Raw genomic sequence first — 27441 nt, forward strand, 5'->3', positions numbered from 1 at the left:
GGCGGGGTCCGAACCGAACCGAGCCGAGCCGTGCCCACGGGGCAGCCGCAGCTCCCGATCCGGCGCCGCGTTTTGCAGCAGGGGCCGGCCCCGCCGGGGAGGGAGGGACGGGCGGGGAGGGCGGAGCCGGGTCCCCGCGGGCGGCCCAGGGAGGCAGGGCCGCTCCCCGCCCCTCAGCTGGAGCCCGCAGCCCGCTCCTGCGAAGTTCAGAGCTGAGTCGGAGCGGCGCAGCGCGGAGCCGGGCATGGGGTAGTTGCTCCGTTCTCAGCCATGTAGGCGAGCTCCCGCCGCTGCATCGCTCCGCGCCGCCTTGCACCGCATTCGCACTGGGCCGGGGGGGGACCATGCGGAGCGCCCCAGCCGCCGGGCTCCTGCCGCTGCTCCTGGGGCTGCGACTGCTGCTGGGCGCCGCGGCTCAGTACTCCAGCGACCTGTGCAACTGGAAGGGGAGGTGAGGAGAGACCCCGCCGCGCTGGGGGGCTTAGGGGGGCGAGCGGGGGCTGCCACGTCCACCCCCGCCCCGCCGGGGGAAGAAGTTGGTGCCGAGCACAAAAGGGAGAGCCCTCCTGCTGCGGAGCGGCGCAGGGAGCCGCGGTGCCCGGCCGGGACTCGGGGAAGGGGCTGGCGCGGCTCTGCCTCCCCGCGCTGCCCCGCGGAGCCGGCGCCGCTGGCCGCGGAGGGGCGGGGGGCAGCGGCTGCGGGAGGGATGGAGGGGTCGGGGCGGGCTGGGTTCCCCCCGCCCGGCAGCGCGGCTCGGGGGGCTGGGGAGGAGGAGGAGGAGGAGGGCGGTGCCATGTCCGCCGCGGAGAAGTTTCTCCCTGCGACCATCTTCGGCGGCCGCGCCCGGGGAATCAGTGGGGCCGGGCAGGCTCCGGCTGCGTGTCCGCCGGCCCCGGCTCTCTGCAGCGGCTTCTCCGGCTGCCGCGGCTCGCTGGGGCCGGCCCCGGGTGCGCTGCACCTGTGGAGCGCTCTCGCCGCAGCCCCGCACCCCCCGCCTGGTGTCACCCCTGCTCCCGGGATGGGATCCTCATCCCGCACTCCGTCCCGCGGAGGACATGGAGAGGATGCTGAGCCCTGGGAGCGGGGGCTGGCACAGCGGCTTCGCTCCTGATTTATTCTAATTGCACGGGTTGTGAAACCTCTCAAGTTCTCAAGTGTTTATCTCCCAAATTATCTTGCCTTTAATTGCTTGTAATAAGTTTAGCGTGTGTGGTTGGGTCTGTGACCTCCTCCACTGTTCTTGCTTTTAAAGAACCGACTGTACTAACAGGCAGGTGTTGCTGGGTTGGGCTTTTTGTCCTCGCAGTGTAAAACGTTTGGACTCTAAATGTTCTGCTTAAATCTGGCTTGCTTTAGAATAAACGTTTAGCCAGCCTGTATTGGTATTTTGGAGTAGGGAGAATTCATGGAAGGGAAACAGCTGGATTGACTTGCACCGTAGTAATTTCTTATCTGTCACTGTCCAAAATGTGCAGATGCTTGGTATTTACTTCTTCTCTGAACTTTTCTTGACTCTTTATAGTTGATGTATAGCTAATCACAGTGAATCCTTTTGAAGGTGAGTCTGTTTGATCGGGACCAAACAGTATTAGTTCTGTGTCAAACCCCTAATTGTGTCATTTTGCTTTAGTAACCATCACATAGCCCCCCCACAAGCCCGAAAGCTGTACCTGCTTTCATCCCTAAGCATCCCAGCTGCATATACTTACCTGGTTCTTACCACATGGTGCAACAGCATGTTTTTTAGAGGGGTGATGACAAGTCTTGTCCTGTTTCTGTCTTATTTTTGTCCTGTTTTCTTCGAGCAAGCAGTGTCCGCCCATGGCATCTGAGCAGGGCTGGAATAAGCAATGCCTCCCATATCAGCTAAGGGGCTATGCGTTTTCTGTGACTCAGTTTGGGATGAATTGATGGTACAAGCTTGGACTCACTCACCTGCTGTTGCTCTGGTGAGCAAAGTGGTGATGGCTCCATGATGATGCTGTTGGAGGCACAGGGAAGGAGGCACAAGGAAGTACAAGCTGCCTTCCTACACAGTTCAGTCTGGGTGCTTTCACTTGAGTGAGGTAGTCCCAGAGCCCAGGTGGATAAGAGTCAAGAATAAACCAAGCTGGCTTTGGTCTTACTGGTAGCAAACAGGTGTCATCAGCAATGCTGGTGCTCCTGAGGCTTTTTAATAGCATCTGCTTTGTCCTGAAAGGCAAGCAGTGGAGAAGGAAGGAAAGGTAATTTAGTATACCAGTAAAATACCCTCTAATTAAATATTTCAATGTGGATACTAATAGCTTTATGGGTCAGAAAGGATTTTTATGTGGAATATAGTGTTTTGAAGTCATGTGATGTTTTTTACCTCAACTCACTTTGAAAGCCCTATGAGCTGGAATGCCAAAATGTAGTCTTTGTTCCCACAGTGTAGTTCTTGTGCTGCAGATTTGAGAGTCCAGTCACCTCCTACAATAAACCTGAAGGTGTTCTCTCACCTTTTGTATACATATCTATATTAAAAGCAACAATCTTAGAATATTCTGGATATGATTTTTTCCCCCACATTAGTTTGTGAAGAAGTGACAAGCTTATATCCTGGAGCAGGATGAAGAGCTTCCTCGGGATTCCTGTAGATACCCCACACTTCCAAGGAAATCTGATGCAATGCACAGCTTGACACCTGCAGTTTAAGTACACTCAGTTGGCCACAGCAGCATCTTAATAAACAGCTTGGCAGAGAGCTTCCAGGAAAGCTTTGTCCAGAAGAAAGCAGAAACTTCACAGTGGTGTGTGTCTGGTTATTACTCTTGCTGTAACTTCAGGTTTTTATGCTGCAATGACCTCTCGATGCTTTGGGCAAGAGCATTTCAGTGACACACTAAGAATATGCTGGTCTGGTGGTTTTCACTGTAGACTATAGGAGCAAGAATTCAGCTGTGATGTGGCTGCTTTTGTCCATCCATCTCACCCTCTGCACCAGTGGAGGCTCTGGGGAAGTCTGGATGCTCCCTAGATGGACTTGGAGTTAGGAGCAAAAGTTCCCTGTGTTCGCAGAGGGCTGCTGGGAGGATGTGGGTATTTCTAGGGCTCTTCAGAGCGTCTGTAATAGAATAAATAAAGTAAATAGCTAAAGTAGACAGTGTGAATATTCCTCCTGCTCCCTTTTTCTTTAAATAACACCTGTTGCAGTGTAACAGTTTATTGCACCGATACCATAATAGATCTTCCAGGGCAGACACAGGGGGATGGCTGAAACCACAGAAAGGGAGAAGAATGAGAAGACAAATGCAGTGAGTCAGGATGTCCTCATGGACTGGTATGAGGAAGTAGTACTTGTTGTAGAAGTAGGTTCCAATAAACAGCACAGATTGGAAAGGGAGGATGGGTTGCTCATCACTGTAATCATGAAAGAGCTGCCCTATCTCCTTGCCATGTACTTAAAAAAACAAAACTCAGATGAGCTTGGGGGTGGGAGGGAGGCTCTTGGACCTCCATTATTTTATGGACGTGGTGTATCTGACAACTGGCTGGTGAAAACTAAACGTGATGCTAAGCAATCCCTCACTGTGGTAACAAGCCATTTGGACAGAAAGCAAAGTGACAGGTTTTACTGGATGATGGTGGTTGCTGTTAAGTAATGTGAGCATGTATTTTGAAATCTGCTTTTGAGTCATCCTTTATTATAAGGTTTAATGTGTGCAGGTACTTGTGCTTGATGTATCTGTCTAATGGCATCACTCTTGCCTGTGGGATATAATTGGCTTTCAGAAGATAATTTCAGAGTCCACCCTGGTTTTGTTTGAACAGCATGAATGTTTGAACAAAACGAATGTTAAAGCTTTTTTCCCTGGCAGAAATTCAGTGCCTCGGTGTTGCTGGGATCACTTGCAAGAGCAGTTTCACCGCAGGAGTTCAGAGTTTTGCCCCTGGTATCTTCCTTGTGTTTAACCACTCAGGCTTCAGCATGGAATAAGTCCTGCAAAACCTCTGCTGCTTGTTTTGATATCTTGAGAAGGAGCGAGTGATGAGTGAGGGTAGTTTTTTGCCCCTTTGCTGAGGGATAAGCTTTACACTCTTGACTTTTACTTACTCATTGCTTGCACATAAACAGACTTCTGTGTTTTCTGTTGAGTGGCATCGTGTGCACGCTGTGGTGAAACGGAGCTTGTGGGCCAGATGTGGATTTACAGTCAACTTGAAATATCCCATTGCACATTAAGTTTCCTGAATGTGTTAAGTACTGCTGAATTTGAGGGCAAGAGACTAAAGGTCAAAAACTTGTCCCTCTTTTCTCCTCATCTGTGTTCTTGATGTGGCTTTCAAGATAGTTCAAAAGCACATGTTTGCAGGCACCATTGTTATTAAATATGACTTTTTTTCCTGAGCTTCCTCATGTAACCTCTATCGAATGGGTCACACTGACACTCACAATAATGAGTCACATCAACAGTAAATGCAAACCATATGGCTTCCCCCCCCCTTCTTTTACGCATGGCTTCTTGTTACTTTCTAAATGCTGACTTGAATTTAAACCAGGCTCAGCACCTGAATAGATCTATGGGGTGGGGAGCTGTGTATTTGGAGGTTTCTGTGGAGAAACCAGAAGTTGTCATTACTTGCACTACACTAAAATACGTTCTTCGCCACAGATTTCCTGTGCAACCTCAGACGAGTCACTTCATCCTTTTCAGTTACTTTTTTTTTCCTTGTCTTGGTTCATCTGCCTACAAGTGGGAACGTTGTGAAGTTCTCTAAAGTATTGCGAAGCAGACCCGTGAGCTGTGTTGAAGAGTCCCGTTTTGAGTGGTGCTTTACAGAGAGTAAAAGATGCTTATGTTTGGGAACTAGGTGCTCAAAGCGTAGGAGGAGAAAGTGGTGGTGAAGTGATTTGCCCTTACTCACACAATAGGTTTGTGACAGGACAGGGACTGGGACCAAAGGGGTTTTGCCTAGTGGTCCAAATACTGCAACCAGTAACCAGGCTCCCCACAACTTTTAACTGGAGTGCCTACAGTGTGCAGTGTCCTAGTAATGCTTCGAGTCACTCTGGATAAAGAACCTGTGGGGTTGGTCCAGCATCAAGTGACAGGCAGCAATGGGTTGTTTAGAGCTGTCCCCAGTTTAGTCTGTTGGCAGACAACTCATGGGGCTTTACTAGTCATCCTGCCCAAGCCTGGCAGTTTAGTCTCCTTTCACTAGCAGTTGGCCCTGGGATCCCTGTGTTATCCTCCTATCCCATTTCTGTGATCACCAGCTCTCAAAAAGGCTGTTAATTCTTTGCCATGGTGCTCGTAAGGGCACAGGATTGATGGTGGTTGCCCTGTGCCCCAGCAATAGTGAGTGGGCACATGTCTTTTTTGCTGAATATCCATAGCTGTGTGTCTGGTTGCAGCCCATCAAAGCTGGGCAATAAAATGAGAAGCTAAACTTAAACCTAACCGGGGAGAATAGAGGGAACAAGAATGTTAAAGAAAGCAGCATAGTTCGATGCTTCCCCAGCTATGACTGAGAAGTGTAGTGTCTTCTCTCCTTACCTCCCAGTTTGGAGACTGGGGCTGCCCAGCTGGGGCAGAGGCTATCAGCAGCACCCAAGAACATCCCTTTGCTCTAGTTCACAGGGTGAGCTTGGCATCCTTCCCAGTTTCAGATCCATTGGGAATATAGACTTGGAAGGCGAACAAAGTACTTAGAATAAAGGTGGAGTCCAATCTGTGAAGCTGGAGAAGGTGCTGGTTTAAGCCACCAGGAAGGGAGTTCAGGTGTACGTGCTTTACTTAGTATGCACCAAGTCATTCGCCACGGCTCAGCTGATGGGCAGTAACTGAGGCTGTAGTAGTTGAATTGCTTTTGATCATGTGTTTATATGCCATTTCATTTTGAAGTCAGTTACGAGTGGTTTGACTTTTTCTTCTGGGAGATGATTTGAGATTGTCTCCTGATATTAAGGTTGCAGTCTTGGAAGAGACAAGCACTTCCGAGTGCTGCTGAGCAGGATGGGCAAATACTCAATAGTGTCATAGGTTTCCTGCGTTTGTTGATGTGGGTCTTTGAAGGTTTGAGGTTATGACAGTCACATTACCAGCGCTCTCATTTCTCTAACTTTCTCTTTCTTTCTTCCCCCAGTGGCTTAACTCATGAGTCTCACAAGAAGGATGTTGAACAGGTCTACCTCCGCTGTTCTGAAGGGTCAATAGAGTGGATGTATCCCACGGGAGCACTCATAGTCAACTTGCGACCCAATACTTCACCTGCCTCTTACAAACATTTGACTGTTTGCATAAAGCCCTTCAAGGACTCCGCAGGAGCAAATATTTATTTGGAAAAAACTGGAGAACTGAAACTCTTGGTCCGAGATGGAGATCGCAGCCCCAGTAAAGTGTATTGCTTCGGCTATGATCAGGGGGGCCTGTTTATTGAGGCCACTCCTCAGCAGGACATTAGCAGGAAGATTACAGGCTTCCAGTACGAATTGATGAGCAAGGGGGTAGCATCTGATTTGCACACAGTTTCTGGTGAGTTGTGGGATACTGGTTGTATTTTCACGTGCTATACTGGATGCATAACAGATGGCTGAGTGAGTGAGTGGGGAAGTGTTGGGTCTGAATTTCATGTGCTTTTAAGGACATGTTTTATAAACAGGCTATTGCGGAAGAATTAATTTTCTTCTGTTTTCTTTTTGCTGTTGTGTTTTGGAAGCTGGTAGCATAGGCTGCCTTCCAAATGATTTGTTAAGGGCGACATGGTGAACGATTCTCCTCTTGTAGGCACGGGGTGAATCACAGGAGCTGGCTTTACCTTGCACTGAACTCCAGTGTGAACTGGGCTTCCGAGCCTTGCTGTAACAGTTTTCTAACTACTTTTTTACTCAGTTTTTAAGACCCGCTGCATGTTTTGAATAATAAACATTGAAACAAGGAGGAACTCCTTTTCCGTGGGTGTTTTTGTCCCTCTGCAACTACTGCTACTTGCTGACCTAATTATTGCTGCTTTTTTTTAACAAGGAAAATGGTGTGTTCCTTCCTCAGCTCTGCGTATTACACTCTTGAGCATTACTGTGCCGTGGCAGAGCTCTTCAACACCATGACAATACTTTTACAATGCCAGTGTTGTCTTTTCTCAACCATTACAAAAAGCAAGATTTGTAGGGAGGAGTTTTACACCAGTGAAAAGCTTGTAGGAAGGGGGAGTGGACAAACTGAAAGAGCTTACAAAGCCTTTAAAGTCTGATACCAAATAGCAAGCTAAATACCATTTGGGAACAATAGCTCTAGGTGTAACCTAATTGTGCTAATCGTTTAAATGGCTTGAGAAGAAGAAAAACTAGCATTGGGGGGGTGGGGTGGGGTAGGTGGGGGGGTGGGAGGGAAGGGAAGTTCTTTTTAGATAGGTGTATCTGGTTCATGCATCTCCATTCAGCCTTGCCTCTAGCTTTTATCCCCAAAGCCAAGGAGGGGAAATGTCCAGAATAGCCTAAGGAATGTCCCAGATGACTAAGGGAGGTTTCAGGGTTTAGGTATTTTAAGGGGGGAGGCTGCAGTGGCAACCAGATTTCTCTTTTGAAATGGTAGGGAGTGAAGGCAGCCCTGCTGCAGGGAGAAGAGTCCTCCCAGCACACTGACCCCAGGTAAAACCCAGTGTGAAGTGAGCCTAAAACACCATACTTAGGCTGTCTAGATTCTGTGGTAGTGATGCCATATGCTTTGCCTGAGTTCATACTTGATAAGCAGCAGTGTGGCTTAATTAAACTGCACCTGCATCTTCCAGGCATTGCATCCCTCCTCCTTTTTCAGGGTAAGTGATGGCAAAGCCGAGTCCCATCCTCTCCCTTCCCCTGGCTCCCTTCCACAACAGGATTCTGGGTTTAGAAGTTTGTATATTTGTGTGTACTCGCCACCCTGTTGGCATTTAGATGTTGGCACACCAATTCAGGTGTGGCTGGTTTTAGTTGTACAGATCTTAGTTCGTCTGAGATGAGCAGTTCTTAGCAAGGAGGAACTTGTCTGAGGGCTAATGCAGTAACCCCTATAACTGATAGATGGCGTGTTTGCCATTAAAACAAAAAAACCGATAAACACAAATATTAAAATATGGAAGTTGTCTTCTTTGCTCTTGCTGTGTATGCAACTTGTAGCTTACTATTGATTGTTCCGTGTTTCAAGTAGACTTCTCTGCTTCTATGTTTTACCAGTGCTGCAAAAGAAGTAGGGGGTCTGCTGCAGAGCTGTTTTCCCAGTAAGATCACTTCTGCAAAGATGAATATGCTGTGCAGAATGTTAGCTATGTAGTAAAATTCCATTGTAGAAGACATTAAATACATTGTTTAATCAGTTATTTGGAGAATGTTCCCAGATTCAGTCCTTCTTTCTTTGACAAGCTGAGAATGGAGATGCAGGCAGGGTAATAAGTCACTTAAACTTGCCAAGAAAAGAGCTATATTTACCTGTTTTCCCCCAAAAGTTGAAATTGTTTTTGCATATAGTAAAACAATACATGAGAAATCCTGCCTGCCACTACTGGTTTTAGTTTGCACGTAGATATGGTTTCACCCAAGCTGTGCTAAAATCCCCAGGACTTGCTGCTGCCATACTTCACATCCCAAGCCAGCACAAACTGCTGTGTTTTTAGAGCTAAGTGCTCTTCGTTCCATGTAAAATCTTGGGGAGATGTTTAAAGCTGATGGGACTGTTTTTCAGAGACTTTCCGAAGTCAGACTGAGGACTGCATCCAATTACAGCCTTCCTCTTTGATAGGCGTATTAAATCACTTTTTCTGTGACTGCTGTATTTTCAGCTGTAACAGACACTGGTTGAATTTCAGTGCTGTCTTAGGAAACAATGTGGTAGGCTATCTGCTTTGTGCTCCAAGTGTCTTGTTTGGACAGAAGAAGCTTTTTAATAGCTCATCAGCAGAGCCTTTGGGGCAAACTAGGGATCTCTATTGTATTTTATATGATTTCTCTTGCCTTTTTTTGGACCCCCAGACTGGGGCGGGGCAGCGGGGGGTGAAAACACGATGGAAATGCCATACATGACTCTTTCCACTACTCAGTCAGATGAGCGCTTTTATTCTCCTATAAATATCTATATGTCTGGGGAAACTGCCAAATAGCTGCCTTGTGAGGTTTCTATATAGCAATCTATCTGGGGCTCTCTGCCGTTCGTGGACCTTCTTTCTTCTGGAGCTGCTTCTAGTTATTGTGTGAAACCTCCAAAGAAATGCCCTTTACTGAGCTGTTCTGTTGGAGGGGAAGTTTACAGCCGGTTGACTGAAATCACTGGCGATTCCCTCATCAGAGAGGAGGCTCAAGCCAAATGCAAGTGCTGACCTGAAAGGAGCTGAAAACTGGATTTAAGGTTCTGCATGTCTCTCCAACTGTACTTCGGTCCTTTGCTCTCAAATGCGACTTACAGTGGTTTTTGGCAGTTGCACACTGGAAAAACAAGCCTGCTCATGTCGGTTGCAGTTTGACAGAGTTCAGCAGAGCTGGCAGTATGTATGAAGAGATGACAAAGGCGTGAGAGGCTGTTGCAGATGGGGGCTGAGCTGTGCAGGCAGGGCTGGGCAGAGGAGGAAGCTCACACTCTTCCTGGTCTCACTTTGCACTTGCAGCACTTGCTGGCAAAGGACTGAACGTCACCGATATTGCACTGTTTTCTTACGGCTGCAGAGTGGGGCAGATGACTATCGTAAAACACCCAGGTGTGCTGGGCTCAGTAATCCAGCCCTTTCCTTGTGCAATAACTACTTGCTAACAACTTCTCTCTGCTTTCCCTAATTGGTGTGTTTGTTTCCTGGTGATAATTATTGTACTCTGCCCTTGAATTTACTCTCTCTTCCTAACCTGGCATGGGAGCTCTGATTAAAGAGTATAAGTCATCTGTTTAATACTTTAATGACCTGTTGTGTCCTCAGAGTCCTGACATTGAAGGGTGCATCAACAAATCAACAATGCTTGGCAGGGTGCCTGTGGTTTAATTAGAAAACCTCAAGTTTTATTAGTTTACAGTCATTCTTTCCCACTTAATCAGAGTCTAGCAAATAATTCAGTAGAAGACGCAACAGGTTCAGAATTGGCCTTTCCCTTTGCTCGGGAAGGTTGAATGACACAGTGAGGTCTCACAATTTCCCAGATTTTGGGGATTTAACCCTTTTCTGGGCTCTTAAGTCTGCCTTATCACATTCTCGTAAGACTTCTCTAACTGTAGGAGGTATTTGTAGCGTACTGGTAGGTTTTAATGCAGACTGCTGAAATTTGGTATGGGAAGGTTTTTACTGTGATAGTAGCAAGCAAAAAAAGCACATTTCTGGGGGTTTGTAGTGTCTTAAGGTGGGTGAAGGCAAACATGCTGCAGTGCTTGTCACCAGTTAATGTGAGTAGTCTCTAAGAAGGGTCACCTTGACAATTCAGATGCCTTGATGGGTGTGTTCTGTTGATACCTAAAGTGACAGATGACTGAAAGAGCTTTTGATTTCAGATTAGGTTTTGCATTGCACCCCTATGTAATTCCCATCCACACTGATGGTCCATTAACTTCAGCTCATGCTTGCAAGCATGCCTTGGTGTTTGCCCGGCTGAAGTACTGAAGCACTGTGACATTTTGGCCAGAGGCCATTTGAGAAGCAGCAGAACTTGTTGAAGTTGTTGAATTGGGTTGATTCTAATCTCTTCTGCTTGTGCTGGAAGAAAACACCCTGGCTCTTTGCTCTTGCCCTGTACTGGCAAGTAGACAGCAAAAGTGTCATTTGGCCATATAGTTCCTAGAGGTTTTCGAAAGTGACGACCCACATGAGTTTCTCAGTTCTAGTGGAACATGTGCCTGGTCTAGGTCTGCCTTGCAGCACAGCAAGCTGCTTGGATTAAATTCCTATGAAAAGTGTGAAGGTCCCTTGAGGGTAATTTGCTTTTTAAGTTCTTCAGCTTCTGCTCAAGTAGCCTGCAACAAGAATCAGTAGGTTTGACCAAACTTTTTGGAGAGGAAGGTCAATCCTTCCCCCTCCACACCCCAACCAACCATTATCTTCTTACCTAAAGTCTGTGTTTCAAGTGTTGTGTCCAGGCACTGGATCCAGCTCTATGTAAGCTGTGTAGTTTGCTTTTTCCATTGCACACTCACAGAGATGTCTGTAATTTAGTTATTAGAGCTCAAGGGGTAAATTGGAAGCTCTTTCATTACCCACCTGCTTTTGTGTAGTAAAGAAGTCAAACTTTAACAAAAATGTTCCTTTATCTTGATGGCATCTACCAACTTAGTGCAGGTTCTAGGAGCTGTTTTATACGTTTTCTTTATTAATGCTGGGTACCTGGCTGAGAATATTCACAGATAGGAGGTCCAGCACTTGAGTGGGTATCTGAAAAACAAGGCAAAACTGGATAAAGCCAGTTAACTAATTAAGAACAGTATCCGGCTATTTCCTGAATGCTGTTAATTCACTGGCCTGAGAAAACAGCTTGGAAATTAAGAAAGGTCTGAAGTATTTGGGCTATGCTGGTGTTTCTACCAATGAATGGTTTTTGAAGCACCCCTCTTAACTTTTGATCTTTACTGCAGTTTGGGTTTGCCAGAGGTGGGGCACCACTCTGCAATCTCTCTGCGGGTATTCTCCCAGAGTGCTGTTGTCATTGCAGCCTATAGGCTCCTGATGTCCTGCCTTCCCCAGTGGCTCCCATATTTCTTTATTGGAGGGTGAATGCGCTGCTAAAGTTTGTAGCCCGAAGCAGCAGATGGACTGGAGTATTTTCCACTTCTTTTTGGAGTGGAAATGTTCTTGCTTTTTGTCCCAGAGGCCACTGATCAGGAAGCTGTGGCTGGTGTGCCTGCTCTCTACCCAGTGTTCACAGTATGGAAACTATGGTCATCCCTGCTCTGCTTGTCGCCACCATTAGCAGAAGCGGTGATGGGTGGAAAGAGGCATTTGGAACACTCAAACTGAAAGTCCCCATGACCTTTATGCTCAGCACAGGTTCTGCTTGAGTCATGGTGACCATCTGAGATGCTGGCATCGTGCTGTGTGGCAGGAGTGGGAGCACTGCTCTGTGTTGCAGGGTTGGCAGGGCTGTGTGTTCCAGTGCACCCCCTGCCATCAGAAAAATGGGGAAAACAAGGCCAGTGTGGTCTGGTTCGATTTGTACAGACCAGAATGGATATGTGCTCCTGCCGTAAAGATTTGCTGGTGAAATGCATAATGAGCAGCAAAGCAGAGTTGAGGGATCTGTTCTGTAAGTCTGAGTGCACATTGCCTGGGTGGCATGTAAGGTAGGCTCACCAGCACAGCTAGTTTGCTGTTAATTTATGTGCTTTTTGTCTCTCTAAAAGATCATCAGCAAGTTTTAAGAGGAAACCATCAGAAAACAGCCTTTAATGCAGTTGTTCAAAATGTACATCAATTATTTGCCTTGGATGGGACCATTTTGACACTCCTGCTTTAGGAGATGTGTTCTGAGTAGTTCTTTGTGTGCTCATCCTCCTTGCAGGATCTTCTGTAGTAACTTCCATGTATTTTCCCATAGTAAATGATGATACAAAACCAGGTACAAAGTGACTTTTGATAGAAGAGTAAACAGCATTTACTAAGCCTTTTTGTCTCTGAAAAAGCACATTTTAAGCTAGTTTTTGAGGGTATATCACTGAACTGGGTGTCGTGAGTCAACATCTAAATTGATCAGGCTGGCTGCTGTACAACAGAGCCTGGAGTGGGATTAATTTTGAGGAGCTAGAAACCTGCTCTTATTGTTCGTGTGCCAAAAGTGGTCAGATCTGCTGCGAATGATTGATTGGCTGGGGAGGGGAGTGAGAGTTTGAGAGCAAAGTTGTTTGAGTTTCTTCCTGTGTGAAATGATTTCAAAGTGCAGTTCTGGTGCTTGAGGAACGCACGTGCTCTTCATGTTACTAAATTGAGCAAGGGTGATGTTTTGGGGCTCTGAGCCTCAGTAAGGTGAAAAGTGTTGAACTGAGAAGCCTTCACCTAAAAAAAGCCCCGAAACATTAGGATGCCTAATTTAATCTCCTTCCCCCAAGAAAACGAGTTTGATAACTGTCTCCTCTGGCCCTGCTGGTCTTTTGATGTTGCCAGGACCAGAGTTGGTTTTGCAGTGGCAGAGGAGGTGACAGTGGAGCTGCAATGATAAATACACAGCTGCAGGGGAGAGGGGGCAAGAAAATAGCTTATTTTTGCTAGACTGGCCACGAATGCCGTTAGCTTATTTCTCAACTCAGTGGGCAGTCAAAACCAATAAGCAGTCAGGTGTATTGTCCGGACAGCTGGGGCTCTGCATCGCTCTGACCTTTATGTGCTGCAGAAGATCGTCCCACAAACAGATTTGCAATCCAACGGAGTTGCTTGGCAGTCTTTAATAATGCTCTGTGCTTGCTCTGCAAAAGTGTTTAGTTTGCTAATTCCTGAGGCTGTAGTTAAAGAAGGGATGGGAGGGCGGGGGAACCGCATTCCTCTTCCCACCCCCCACCTTCCCAGAGGAATAAGAGACTTACTGAAAAACATGGGCCAAGTTTTTCCCTGTGTTAGGGGCTTAATTTGCACGACAAAATCTCTTTCACCTTCATCTGCTCTAAAAGCCATAATATGCGGTGTAATACTGCACAATACACGGAAGCTACCCTGGACCCAAAGCTGTGAGATGTTAAGTCTGACCTTGGGTGGCTTCATACTGGGTTAAAAAAGCTGCCGCCATATGACACACATAGCTTTGATCCAGCATGAACTTCTGCTGTTGATTCAAATTTGTGGGAGGGTTTTTTTGGCACGAGTTATATGGGCACTCCTCAGGTATCTTTCTGCACTGCTCCAACTCCTGTATTGTGGCTGCCCCATCCCTGGCAGTGTTCAAGGCCAGGCTGGACACGGGCTTGGAGCAACCTGCTCTAGTGGAAGGGGTCCCTGCCCTTAGCAGGGGGCTGGAACTGGATGAGCTTTAAGGTCCCTTCCAACCAAAACTGTTCTATGATTCTGTATGGGATTTGGCCATTGATTCCTGCAACAGGCATAAGCTCTGTGGTGCTTCTGGTTTGAAGCCCTGCTTGCTGGGAGAGTTGTAGTGATCATTAGTGCTGATATGCACATGGAGCCTGGCTTTCTGTTGCCTTAAACTCCCTAGGATCATCCCTGTTTGTATACGATGTAAGTCTGCCCCACTAGTACTGTTAGGAGCTTTACACCAACTTCATCTATATATGAGTGGATATGAGAAATCTAAAAGAAAAGGAAAAGGTCCAAGCTTCTGTAGAACAGGTGAATGATCTTAATATGACAAAGAAATGTGTGCTGTTAAGAAAGAGAAGGTGTGTCTATCTTAAACCTTTTCCTGTTGTGCACGGACAACATTGAAACCCTTATTTAACTTTTGGGGGGGTTAACTGGACAGTGTTCCAGCACTGAGGATCTTGCTGCATGAGAGCCCTTCGAAGTCCTCCTCAAGAACAGGCTGATCAAATAAACACAGTTTTAGAATGAAAACTGCCCTTGTTCCTTCAGAGCTCTCCCACACCAAAAGAGTTTGATTTCTAGAAACAGGAGGGAGGACCTGTGTGGATGGGAGTGCAGATTGGCTGCTTTTTCTTGCTTTCTTTTTTTTTTAAGACTCACTTAATCTTTGATCTGTCATTACTGCACTCTCAGGGTTTAACTTTAACCAGACCCTTGTTACTTAATTCTATTCCCCTGCTCCACAGGAGGCATTAATGGACCGGACCGAAAAGGAGAGTGGTGGGGAGGGAGGGAAGGCTTTGTGTTCCTGGAAGGTTTCCAGCCTGGTAGTAGGTGCTGGCTCCAGCCTTTCCCATAGCCCTGGCAGGGGCAGAGGGAAGCTCTGGCACCAGAACCATGCGCCTGTCTGCACAGCTTCTCCAGGGCACAGGAGTACAAAACACCTTACTTTTCATTTTCTGCCCTGTGTGACATCTCGGCCGAGTGTTTTGTTAGCTATCGGAGACAAAACCAAGGAAGACATCAAAACTCTCTTTGTAGCTTGGTGTTTTCTTAGATCCGATTGGTGCGTGCTTTTACAAGGCTTTGGAATGACATTTTCTGTAGAAGGAAAAAGAAGCCTTTTCTGAGTGAATTTTAGGGGGGGATGAGCCAAGCCATAAATCTGTGCTTTTTGACTCAGTAGAAATACTTGCTTTGGTGCTGTGCTGCGGGGCAGTGGATAGGCAGCATGGAGGTGTGATGCTGCCTGTGCTGGCAGGTTCTCCTGGGGCAGCCAGGAAAGGTTCAGCTCTTCCCCTGTCAAAACAACTGAGGAGAGAGCAAGGAGTCCCTCAACCCTTTGGAGGCATCTCCAACTTCCAGCAACTTGTCCATCCTTGTACCTGCCCAGCGCTTCCCATTCCTAATCCCCCTTGGGCAGCAGCAGTAGGTTTGAGGAAGGAGAGGGCTATTTTCTGTGAGATAAGCAAATAGATATATTTTTTTATGGCTTTATATTGGTGTCTTGTACACATACAGCAGGAGGAATTCCCAGCAGTTACCTTTACCAGTAGTTTTTAATTGCAGTTAGAAAGGGGGGAATGAAAGCAGATGATTACAAATGCTGCTTGCACAGAAACGTGGACTAGCACAGTTGTAGAGACACTTCTTGTTTCCTGCACTCACTCTCTGCTGCTGCAATCCAGACAGAAGGAATTTTCCTGCAAGCCTGATCTGCTGAGCAGGGCTTTTTGGACACGATACGTTGCAGACTTGACTGTAACGGAGGATTTTTATAGAGCTGGTGATGCAATGGGTAAGTGTAGGAGCTCAGCTGGGAGCTGGCACTGCTCCTGTTCCTATTACGTTGCTGCCCACCCCAGTAGCAGGGTCTGCCACAGCAGTGTGGGAGCCCAGAGCCCAGCACTGCCCTTTGAACACTGCTCTGGGATCAGCAGAGTTGGGGTCTGGTAGAGACTGAGCTCTGCCTGTTGGCTGCATATGGCAGGAGAGAGGTGGTGTTCAGGGCAGGCAGTGTTTTTCCCTGATGGAGCAATACACAGCCCAGAGGAGGTGGGATAGAAAGAAGTGTCTCGAAGATGTGACACTTCTCATGTTGTCTCCTGGGTTAATGAAGCTCCTGCATGGGCCTGGAGGTAGAGTTTCACGTGTCTAGTGCTGCTTGAGTAAAAACTGCTCTGTGCCTTTTTTCATTCCTTTTTTTACATTTTTAAACAAATGGCTGTTTGTGTTTCTTGCTGACCTTTCAGCTCATTTGTTAGAATGGGTGCTGCATCTTGGAACAGCAAAAAGGCATCAACTCTGCAATCCCAGCGGATCCTTACGTGCTGTGTAGCTGCTGAGCCAAGTTTCGTTTTGAAAGCTGTTGCAAATGGAGCTTGCGTAGGACCAAATCTCTTCCTCACACTGTTTACAAAAATAGTCTTCTTTGGTACTTAAGAGCTTTGATACCCTCTTGGAAGACGTTTCTGTGAACAGATAAATTTCTGGTTTATGGTCTCCTGTCTTCACGCTCCTCAGAACACAAAGGTCATCGCATCTCTAATGGTGAGGTTTGCAGTATGCTTTTTTTAACCTTTCTTTGCAGGAAGGAAGTGGTATTAACTCAATTCTCTTGGCACAGTCCATGCCCCAGCATATGAAAGTCTGCATTTCATTAAACTTATTTGCAGGTTTAAATTGTTCTTGGCCAGGGTCTGTATTTTCCGAGTTACTTCTGGAAACTTGTGCACATGTGCAAGTTGAACCAAACGTTAGAAACGAGCCAAGGCAAGGAGTTGGAGTTGACACGCTCTTTTCTGAAGAGGTAAAATATCCCTGCTTCACATAAAGAGGTCAGGGGAGAATGTCCATTGCAGCATCATGATTTTGGTCCAGCTGCTGAGTCACCATCTTGTCCTGTACCAAGTCCTGTCTGTGTTTTGGCTGTAGAAGAAGGGAGTCTTTGAGTTTCGTGTCTTTGCTTGTGATCCTTGTTCTGAGCTGCCTTTTCTGCTCAGCGCAGGGGCTCAGATAAACTTCCTAGCAAACATGAGGATGAATTCTTCTCCCTTCAGAAGAGCACTAAACTCTCTCAGTATGTTATTCATAGCATTAGCTTTCTATTCATTGAAGAAGCACAATCCCTTTGGATCCTGTGTCTGAGGCTTATTGAGCCAGGGGGCTGGGAGTAGCACAAGTCCAGCTCTCGTGTTTGCTCCCTGACTTGGCGTTTTCCTACTGACAGGCTGGAAAAAGTGCAGTGCTTGCAGAAAGCCGTGTAATCCTATCCCATCCAAAGACAGGAAAACCTTGTAAAACCAAAAGAGTGATGAGAGAGCTCCTCTGTGTGTTGTGGCTGGGTGTCAGTAACTTCCAGCCCAGCTGCAGAGATGCTCTGTGTCATCTGGCCATGTTGTCCCTCCCTGTGTGGCTGCAGGTATTGTGTTAAATGCAGGTGTGCTGGATGCTGCTCTGCTGCCCTGAGCTCCAGCTAGCAAGTTCATTTTAAACTGGAGATGCATAGATGTAGTTTAGATGGTGTTTCGGTGTGGGGGTTATGAGTGTTTTGAGGTTGAATGCTATTTTGGTTTGCTCAGGAAGAGCTTTCTGAGGGGGTGAGGAAAGTTGAAGGTGTATCTGGAAAGGAGGTGCCTGGTAAACCAGAGCGGTTGTCAAATTCTTGTCCACCTCCACGGCAAAGTGGCAGGTCTTTGTTTGGGATATGAGCTGTGAGAGGTTTGTTTCATGGCAGAAGTGCTGCCTCTTCAGCTAGGAAGCCTGAGCAAACTGAGGCAGAAATAATCACAAGGATTTATTCTACTTTTAATTAGTTGAAGTAGGATCAGGGCAAGATACTGTTTTTTCATGCACATACATTTGCCCTTAAACTCTTTTCTCCCAGCTAAGTCACTGATCCACTTAAGACAGAGTCATTTCTACTTAGGCCTTAGAAAAAATGATTGAGAAATGCACCATCATTGGAGAAACCACATCTCTATGATCTGCTCTCGGAAGTCTGCGCTCCGTGTTTCCAGGAAGCAGACTCATCCTATGATGCCCTTTCCAGGATGGTTGCAATTACAGAGCTGCCAGCAAGAATCTGAAGGCTGTAGGTGGTTACTTTTTTTTTTGGTTCCATATGAACTAATGCTGATGTCAGCCTGAGAGCTTTCATCTGGGAGACGGGGCTGCTGTGGCCCTGCACTGGTACAGCTTGAGGTGCTGCAGTACAGGCTGGCTTAGCTTAAATCAACCTGGTCTGCGACAAGACCCGTTTGATGTCTTCTGCTGAGCATGCAAGAGAAAAGACTGTTTGTTTTAATCAAAAGATTTAAACTTAGAACTAACAGAAAGTAATGCCCCAGCGCTGCCCGGGCCTCCTCAATAGCTTTTGAGACTTAAAAGCCCTGACTGCTCTTCAAAGGGTTATTCAGAAATACTGACGTGTGGGTGATGTATGCCACGGAAACTGGAAGCCCAGATAAACCAGCTCTTTTTGCCTCCCCCACCATCCACACCTCTACCAGACCGCACATGTATGCAGGCTGCTTAATAAAACCAAAGGGTATTCCTCGGTAAAGCGGTTTTCTGCAATTGCTTTGTGTTCAACATTTTCACTTCTGCTTAAAGGGCGTCTCTCTTCCTGTGCGTGCTGCCAGAGCGGCGATGTTATGTTCAGCAGAGCCTACCCAGAGACATGGTGAATGGAGAAGGTCTTTTGGGGCTCAGTTTGTCAAGCTCTGGGACAGTGCATAGAGACCCGCAGCCTCGTTCATCTGGTCTTCTTGATAGCTGTGAGGTTGGGAAGCATGTTCATAAAGTTCAGGACAGAGGGAGAAGACTCCTTCCTCATGGGCTGGAAGCTGGGTTTGGGGTAAGGTAAGGTCAGTTGTAACCATGAGTGGCTGTTGAAACACAAATGTTTCAAAAGATCAGGCCCATTCATGTGGTTTCTGTGACGCCTGCAGCCAGAGCCAATACGTCTCACTTTGGATGTGTCCTGCAGAGAGCTGTCATCCTAAACCATGACGATCGCCCTTCAAATAACCCCCATCTCCTGGTTTCAGAGGATAGAGGGATTGCGTGCAAATGTCTCAAACTCAAAGGAGGAAGGACTGGAGCTGTGTTTGTGTGCTAAGAGGGGATGGCAACACCTACCCACAGCTTTCGAGGCAGAGGAGACTCATGCTAAAATGCAGCGGTAACGGTGCACTTAAATCCATCCCCAGTGTTGGAGATCATAGAATCACAGAATGGTTTGGGTTGAAGGAACCTTAAAGCTCATCCAGTTTGAGCCCCCTGCCATAGGCAGGGGCACCTTTCACTAGAGCAGGCTGCTCCGAGCCCTGTCCAACCCAGCCTTGAGCACTGCCAGGGATGGGGCAGCCACAGCTTCTCTGGGCCAGCACCTCAGCACACTCACAGTAAATCCTTTCTAGACAACACAACTCCTTCATGCTGGTTTAGCTGGGACCTTCTGGAGCTCGTGGCAGCTCCTCGGGGCATGTCCCTCTCTTCCTGAGCATTTCTGCCTCCCCGTGGAGAGGACCAGCAACCTCCAGCAAAGGGTTTGACAAAGCTGTTGGCCAACAAGTGCAGTCTATTGTTAGTATCACCATGTCCCCCTCGGTAACATCAGGTTCAGAGGGCAAATCGCTCAAAGCAGCTGGGACATGACTGCTGGCTTGTGAGGAATGATGTAATTACATCTCCCTCTGCGGGGAGGTGAATAGAGAGGCCTTTGGAGGCACGGGACTGGGGGTGGAGGGAGAGGGCTGCCTCAGGTTACTTCAGGTCAGGATACTGTCAAAATCCATCAAAGGCATTCCCAGGAGAGTCGGCAGCCGACGTGCACAATGCAGGCTTTATGCCACCGGCGGTGGAGTTGAGTTATAGGCATCTGGGCTTTAGAGGGCTTCAATAAAAAGTTGCTTTTCTCTCTCTTTTTTTCACCCTTCCCCTGCTGCTGTATGAATTAAGGCTCTTTGGCTTATCGAGTTTAAAGGAATTCGAGCAGCTGACGTTGATATTGTTGTTGTTGCAAGTTCACAGGCTTGCTTTTGGATGTGAGAACCTGGGCAGCCCGAGACATCCCTGGGGAGTCAGGCATCCAGCAAACACAGCATCTTGTTTAGTGACTGGGCCTGCTTGCCCAGCACATGAACATCTTCACCCGTTGTGAAGCTCAAACCCGCTCAAAGGTTTTCTTTTAGTTCTAAGGATGCTTCCCATTTTGTCCTGAGGTGTGTGTGTTGTTTTGACCTACTGATGAAGGAAAACACCTGCAGGTCCTGGGATGAGCGACTGCTGAACTGCAGCTAAAATCACTGACTTCTGGCATCAACACACAGATTCCTTAATGGCTGTGATTCAAAAGAAAGTGCAGGCATTGCCTCCACCTAAAGATTTTGTTTCTTTTCTGAGGCTGTGTAGGAATGAAGCTTTGGTTGTAGCGAGTGAGTGTTATTTGCTTTTTAATGGTCCATTTACCTCAAAAGTAATCCTTCACGACCCGCTTTCCATCTGTGCTTGCATACCTTGTTTTTGCCACTTGCAAGATATATTTGATACTCTGTGAATGCAGATGTGGGAGTTGTTCCACAGAAAAGGATTTCTGTGCTTCATATATCTGGTATTGCAGTGATGGGTGGTGGTAAATGGTTGTTAAATAAGCTTGTATGCCACCAAACTGCTGTGAGTCAGCATGGATCTGAAGTAGGTTATAAGTAATGATCTAGTGTGAGCAATGCTGAGCACTTTTAATTTCCTTTTGCATTTAAAAAGGATGCAGGATTTTGCCTAGAGTCCGCAATTAAAATTATTTGGTTCTGTGTGTATGCGGGGATCTGTTAATTTGATTTATTATGGTGTCAGTCTATTTAAATGGAAGGGGAACCACTTTTAAAGTGTTTTGCTTTTCATCTTAAATGCTCTTGCTTGTGCTGCACTCCTTCTGAGAACAAAAATGGCTTAGTCATTTCAATTTTCTGATGGGGTTGGACGAACTACAGAGATGTCTGATCTAAACCGAGGCTGTTTTCACTCAGACTTAAAAAGGCTGAGATGTCTTTTTATTATTAGATCTTTGCTGCAGAAACTATCTGAAATCCAGCTGTGGATTTTGAGGGCATCCATCAGCTGTGCTTTGTTCTAGAGCTTCTGTCCATGTGAAAATGCTGTAGGATTCGTGCTGGGATGCAGGTTCTCTCCATTTGGTTGTTCTAACTCAGGTCCTGATTCGGGCAGAGGGAGGCATTTGCTCTGGATGAATTTGGAACTGCCATGGATGAAACAATTCCGTAGTAGGATGTTATGTGACTAATATTTGGTCTAGCCACCTATGAAAACCTATTGAGTCTAAAAATATCTTCAGACTGAATGTATTATAGTACTCCGCTTATGTCCAGACTTTGCCTGGCTCTGTATTTCTCATGATATTAAACAGCTTCCAAACTTTTTACAGAAAAGAGAACTGAAATGCTTTGGGGGGAAAGAAGGGCAGTAAAGGCTGACTTGTTTTCTGAAGGCCCTAGAGGCATTCAGACTTGACTAAATAGAAATGCCCAGTTGATCCAGATGCTTTAGCAAAACTATTTTGCCTATTCCTTGTCTCTTCTTTTGGAGCTTTTTAACCTTCTTGCATTATTCCTTCAAATATCCCTGACCAGAAATGTGTATTTTGCTGTTTAATAGGATTAAAGAGAATGTGTGTTACACTGTATTAATCATCTGACTGGAGCAGATCTGGTGGATTTGGTTCAATAATCCTTCTTTCTGGATCACTGCCTTTCTGGGACCTTGGAAAAAATAAGAGATTTGCCATGTCTTACGTTTAAAGAATGGCTTGTGTTGTCTAACAGAGGAAGGCTAATAGCTGAGTGTCGCAGGCATCAGCTATGTGTTGTTTAGACTACTTTAAATCTACTTAGTGCAATGGATAAACTTCTCTGGGTGGGGGTGAAAGGAAGGGTGTGACTATTTGGGAATCTGGTAACTTAAGTGTTTTCAGATGTCGAGGTTCAAAACCTACATTTTTTGGGGGTGGGGAGAAGTGCGGTAGCTGCAGCTTGGGGGTTTGATGGTGGGCTGTGTGATGAATATGCTGTATCTCCGCTGCTTCGCCTCATCTCCAGCGTGAGCCCTGCTTTGCCGCAGCCTTTGCCTGTGCTGATCCAGGCGGAGCAGCACGCTCGGTGGGTTTTCCTTTTCCTGAGTGATGTGCAAGTGCTGCTTGGGGATGACATCAAGCCAAGGACGTGGCTCTGATCCTTGGGCCACCAGTGGACAGACTTAATTAGCACCGCTGGGCAGGGCAGACCCTGAGAGTAAGCAAATTCCTCAGCTCAACAGGGTATTATAGAAACATCTGTACTGAGACGTACAGTACCTTCTCCTCAGAAATCGCTGGCTGAGTACAAAGAGGAGCCGCATTCTTGCATTGATTAGATTAGTGCAGATATCCAAATGTTTCCAGCAGTACAGGAAATGGTCTTTGTGCTGCTTGAGCTCTAGCAGATACCGGCTCGAGTTTCCGCTTTGCCTCAACGCCCTCAAACACATGCGCCGGGGTTTTTTTTTTTCCCTCCCCTCTTTGCCTCCCCCACTCTGTAACCTCCTGGATCTTTGATGTGGTGATAGACTTAAATGGCTGTGAAATAGCCCAACAACACTCGGTAGAAATCGTAAGAAAGAAGCATTGCCATCAGAGTTTAAAAGACACATGGTCTTCAAAGCCTTTGAGAGCTTTGAATTTAGAGCAGAGCATGCTGCAAATGCACCCAGCATCAAAATAGATTGTGCATAAGCGCAGCGAGTAGGGGGGCGTTTGCTAGATAATATATCCCAGCAGGAGTGTTAAAGAGATCCATATTCCTGCTTAAGTGCAAGAATCTCACAGGGGCCGGGGTGAGCCTCCATTTCTTGTACCGTTAGTGATGCCTGACAAGGCTTTGGCCCACTTGTCCCTGTATTGTGTATGTGTGTGTCCCGGTTTTGGTTAATTTAAACACTGGTTTATTTATTTACCACCATCTAATCCTTTCCCTTTCTCTCCAGCTCCCTGCCGACCATGCAGTGACACTGAGGTCCTCTTGGCTGTCTGCACTAGTGATTTTGGTGAGTTACTGCTCCCTTCTCCCCTGGGTGGCTCACTTGAAGGTGACATCCGTGAACACTGATAGACACTTGCGTACACTTGGCAACTTCCACAAGTGGTGAATATGGTCTAAAGGAGCTGTGTGCATGGGAAAGGGGGAGGACATGGTGTGAAGGACCTCAAAACCACGCTGCCCAGCCAGCACTTCTCTGTCCACCCTGAGTCATTCTGTGTTCCCCAGGGTGGACAGAGAATGACCCAGCAACCACAATGGAAGTATAAGTTCAGAGAGCTGGGTGCATCTAGGAGAGGCTTTTACTTGCTGCCCTAAAACGGACTCATAAAGACCAAAAGTTTCAATACTCCGTGTTTCCCTTTTTAAAGGGGAAATTAATATTAGCTTTTATCTGTAATGGCTGAAGAACGGAAAGTACGTTGAGATTTAACCATGTATCTTGTTGTTAGAACTCTTTATCATGATGGATGCTATTTTTCTGATGCAGTTACTTTTGTGTTTAGTATGTGTGTGCCCTTTGCTGGGCAGGTTACAAGTATGAACTGTCACAAATAGAAATATGTACTGGAGGTTACTGATAGAAACAAAGGACCAAAACTGGGGCTGCTGTAGTAAAACCAGTTCCCCTTGGACTGCCTGGTTGCATGGGGCTGAATATGGACCAGAATTTTTCTGGAAGAACGAGGTTCTAGAGTTGAGTAATCCTTCCTTATGTCCTTTTTCTGTTTCCAGTGATCAGAGGCTCCATTCAGGATGTAACAAATGAGGCAGAGGAGCAGGAATCCATAATCCACGTTGGTGTCAACAAACTGTACAGGCAGAAGAGCAAAGTCTTCCAGCTCACAGGGGAGAGTGGGAACTGGCGAGGACAAATAAAGACCCTGCTGGAGTGTGGGGTGAAACCAGGAGATGGAGACTTCCTTTTCACGGGACGCATGCACTTTGGGGAGGCCAGGTTAGGCTGTGCCCCTCGTTTTAAAGACTTCCAAAGGATGTACAAAGAGGCAAAAGACAAAGGGCTAAACCCATGTGAAATTGGCCCAGACTGAAGTCCCCCGTTTGGCTGAAGAGCGAGCGCTTTCAGCGGTTGGCTGGGAATATTTCCTGGCCACAGTGAAAACTCTGAACAAAACCAGTAACTGAGAGCATGGACAGATGTGGAGCGCAGGCTGAGACCCCGCAGGACACCTCTGCAGCCTGTAGTTAGACTAATGGAAGCAACAGAGGTACGAGCTCAGAAGGCTGCCACGCAGGCAAGGCTGGATTTTAACCAATCTTGTCCTTATGAATTAAGTTATTATATTTTTTTAGTGACTTCCTTAGGAAAACAAACCAAGAAAACTCCCATGTCTTAATAAAAAACCCAAATGAAAGCCAACATGCCTTTGTATCTTTTTAATACTAATTTTGAAAGCTGTCTTTAAGCTGATGTAGCATTTGGTATGACGTATTCTGCGTAAATGGCCGCGAATGTGATAGAGCACAGTAAAACATCTTAACATTGATGCTTTGTAAAAAGCTTGGTGTACAATTCAAAGTTGTTTCTTATGACAGAAATTTATGGAGCCAAACTCTTGTGTGTGTGTGTGTGTGTTCTTCTTTTCTATTTGAAAGAATGTACAATCGCTGCCTGCAGTTTTTTGTCCAGGCTGGCAAATTCTTTCCATTCCAGAGAAATAAAGGTCCCTGGATTTGACATATGCTGTTTAAAATCTATTTTTTTCCTTCTCCGTAAGGCCGGTCTCAGCTAGTCCAGATGTGCTCATAGATCAGTTCTGGGCTGTGCACTTAGTTTGTGGCTTCTCTGAGCAGAAACAGAGTTCCTGTGAGGCATTGGGAACCGCAGTGCTTTTCAAAGGGGAAGCAGGAGCTATTTTTGGGAGTTTTTAGCCATGTGTCCAGGCAAGGCTCTGAGTGCGCTTCTCTCTGATGCCAATGGGGTGTTTTGGGAGTGGCTCCGAAGAGCAGGATGCCCCTTCCATGCTTTGCTTGAAGCTTTGAATTGTGCTGGCTGGGAGCTTGGGGTGAGGAGTCCTAGGGGACAGGACCAGGCCACCTCCTGGGAAATAAGGGCTTTCCTAAGGGTGGGCCACTTCTGCAGGTATTGTCCCAAGGGAGATACAGGAGCTCTCCCACCTTGTTCGGTCCCATCATTCCCCATAACCTGCATCACGTTAATGGTGCCTTCACAAGGGTTTTTAACCTCTTACCCATGTTCATTCTTTTGTGCTTTCTGCTTACCCCAACTTTGATTTTAGGCCATCAGGTTCTTTAAATAATAAGTTTCCACTTAGTGACTCCTTTTGCCTCATCCCTGCTTTATGTAATTGTATCTGAGGCTCAGGGAGGGCATCTGGAGTGACTTAGAGGATGGTCTTCTCAGGGGGGTGCAGCAAGTTTTAAGATGGATAGGACAGAGATGTCTCAAGAGACCCCAGGGTTGTACCAAAATACAGGTCTGAAGTATACAGGACCAAAATCCCTCTGGAAGCGATTCTAAAGATGTCTCTCGGGAAGATTCCTCCTGGGGGTCTGTTGGAGAATGGGAGTTTCTTTCAGCTGTGCTAAGATGATCCAAAGAGGCTCCATAACTATTTCTGCAAAGACCTAAACCCCATTTAGCACCCATCTACCTGCTGCTTTGACCGCAGCTGCTTTCCAGCCTCCTGTAAGCAAAGCATCCTGTTCTCATGGTTCAAGGTTTCCCCCATCCTACTTTTGAGTTTTAAAAGGAAACTGGTCAGGACTAGTGGATGGTGCAAATTGTCTTCAGCCTGTTCCAACCCCTCTCCTGCAGCATTGCTTCCACTTCCAGGGATCTCAATCCAGCTTTTTGTAGGCTCTTAAAAATGATTGTGTGATTTAACACTAAGTACATCTAAGGGTGCAATTCAGAAGCCCTGTACCTAACCTCTCCTGTTGCGTTTCATGAGCTTTTTCCAATGCAGAGTGGCTGCTGGCAGGATGAGGAGGGAAGAACAACATGTTCCTGGAATTGTCTCCAACCTGCCCACTCTCCTCTTCCTATCCGAGGCTGCAGGAGCGAGGGGAAGAGGCTGAATTAAATGTTGAGCCAGTGAGGAGAGTGCAAGCAAAACACAGTCAGGGAGGCTTTGGCTCCGGAGCTCTACCTTTGGCTGCAGTTCTATTTTTATGGCAGTTTATATTGTTTGTAGACTTTTCTCTTTAAGTACCCTTTGAACCACACTTGGAGTCGAGCACTCAATTGGTGCCTTTTCACTCCTGCCTTGTTTGCCTACCCAAGCAGGAGCAGTGCAGCTTTCCCCACCTCCTCTGGCATTGGCCCTGTTCCCTGCTGAATTGCTCTTCCCTGAGAAGCTGTCTGTGTCCTGCCTGTGAGCTCCCTGGAAATCCTTGGCAGGAGAGGAAACGTTTCCCTGCTGATTCTTGCCCTTCCTCAGCTCCATAACAACCTGCAGAGATGCAGTGTTGGAACGCTCTGTAGCTGCTATGTGTCTATCACACGGATGGTGCCTGCAATTAGAGTGTCGGCAGGAGTGGCTGGATGAGCAGCAACTTTGCTCAGAACCCAGGTCTTCAATCAAAACTGATGGTAAGATCTTGCTCTGCAACATTTCCTGTCTTGACAACATATCCCTGTCTTGAGCCTTTCTCAGTGCATCACAGGTTGGCTGATGTGCATCAAGACATCACTAATTGTAGGACTGAGGCTGGCCACAGGGCTGGTGCCACATCTCTCAGTAGTTAGGGGTGTGTGTGCACTTTGTACAGCCAGAGGTTAATGCAGGGATTCCACCCACTGCCCCAGAATCCAGTTCCCAAACGCTCACCATGAAGTCTTTGAAGCACAATTACAGCTTGACCTATCTGGCAGCAGAATCAGGGTAGAAAGGATGGATTGGAAATGACTTTGCTCACATGTGCTGACTCCACTGTATAATGAGAAGCAAATGACACACTTATGCAGCGTTATGTGGGGACATGCTTGTTGCCACCTAATGAAAATCCTTGGCTGAAGGTGACTCAGGACAGAGGTGGAGCAGGTGCTTGCAAAGCAGTGTTTTTCTTACTGCTGCTGCTCTCTCAAGATGAAGGGCTTCCTCTTGGGCTATAATTAACATAATGGATATTCCTCTTTACAGCAACAGACTGACTTATCTGTTCCTAAGAAAGCAGAACTAATGAACTTCAATTGCCTTGGTTAGAGCCCCTTCAGTTGGGCAACGCTACCCATAAATAGGCTCAAGGCATCTGCTGGTTTTGCATCTGAACTCTGGCAAGCCTGTGGTTTGGGTTGTTAGTGAAAACACTTTCCATGGTAACCTTCGACTTCTCTTATTTTTCCATAAAGCATCACTAACAAACCCGTTGGTGAATTAAGTCACCTCCTAGGTAAGAGGCATGCAGAGCTTACTGCAGTGACAAATAGGTTGGGAAACTC

At 46.7% G+C, this 27441-nt stretch overlaps 1 protein-coding gene across 1 annotated transcript; it reads left to right on the plus strand.

The window, feature by feature from the left end:
* Positions 1–171: 171 nt before the first annotated feature.
* On the plus strand, positions 172–24714 carry METRNL (meteorin like, glial cell differentiation regulator). Its single transcript, XM_065693766.1, has 4 exons — positions 172–451; positions 6109–6497; positions 22963–23022; positions 23751–24714. The coding sequence occupies exons 1-4, from the start codon at positions 345–347 to the stop codon at positions 24065–24067; spliced, it is 873 nt and encodes a 290-aa protein (XP_065549838.1). The 5' UTR covers positions 172–344; the 3' UTR covers positions 24068–24714.
* The last annotated feature ends 2727 nt before the right edge of the window (positions 24715–27441 follow it).

The sequence above is a fragment of the Lathamus discolor genome, chromosome 13 (assembly GCF_037157495.1).
Source record: "Lathamus discolor isolate bLatDis1 chromosome 13, bLatDis1.hap1, whole genome shotgun sequence".
Classification (NCBI taxonomy): Eukaryota; Metazoa; Chordata; class Aves; order Psittaciformes; family Psittacidae; genus Lathamus; species Lathamus discolor.

What these genes read in the sequence shown, in the direction of transcription:
- METRNL (XM_065693766.1), top strand. Translation starts at nt 345, where the DNA reads ATGCGGAGCGCCCCAGCCGCCGGGCTCCTGCCGCTGCTCCTGGGGCTG. An exon ending in CTGTGCAACTGGAAGGGGAG is followed by an intron (nt 452 to 6,108) that starts GTGAGGAGAGAC and finishes TTCTTCCCCCAG; the next exon opens with TGGCTTAACTCATGAGTCTC. An exon ending in TGATTTGCACACAGTTTCTG is followed by an intron (nt 6,498 to 22,962) that starts GTGAGTTGTGGG and finishes CTTTCTCTCCAG; the next exon opens with CTCCCTGCCGACCATGCAGT.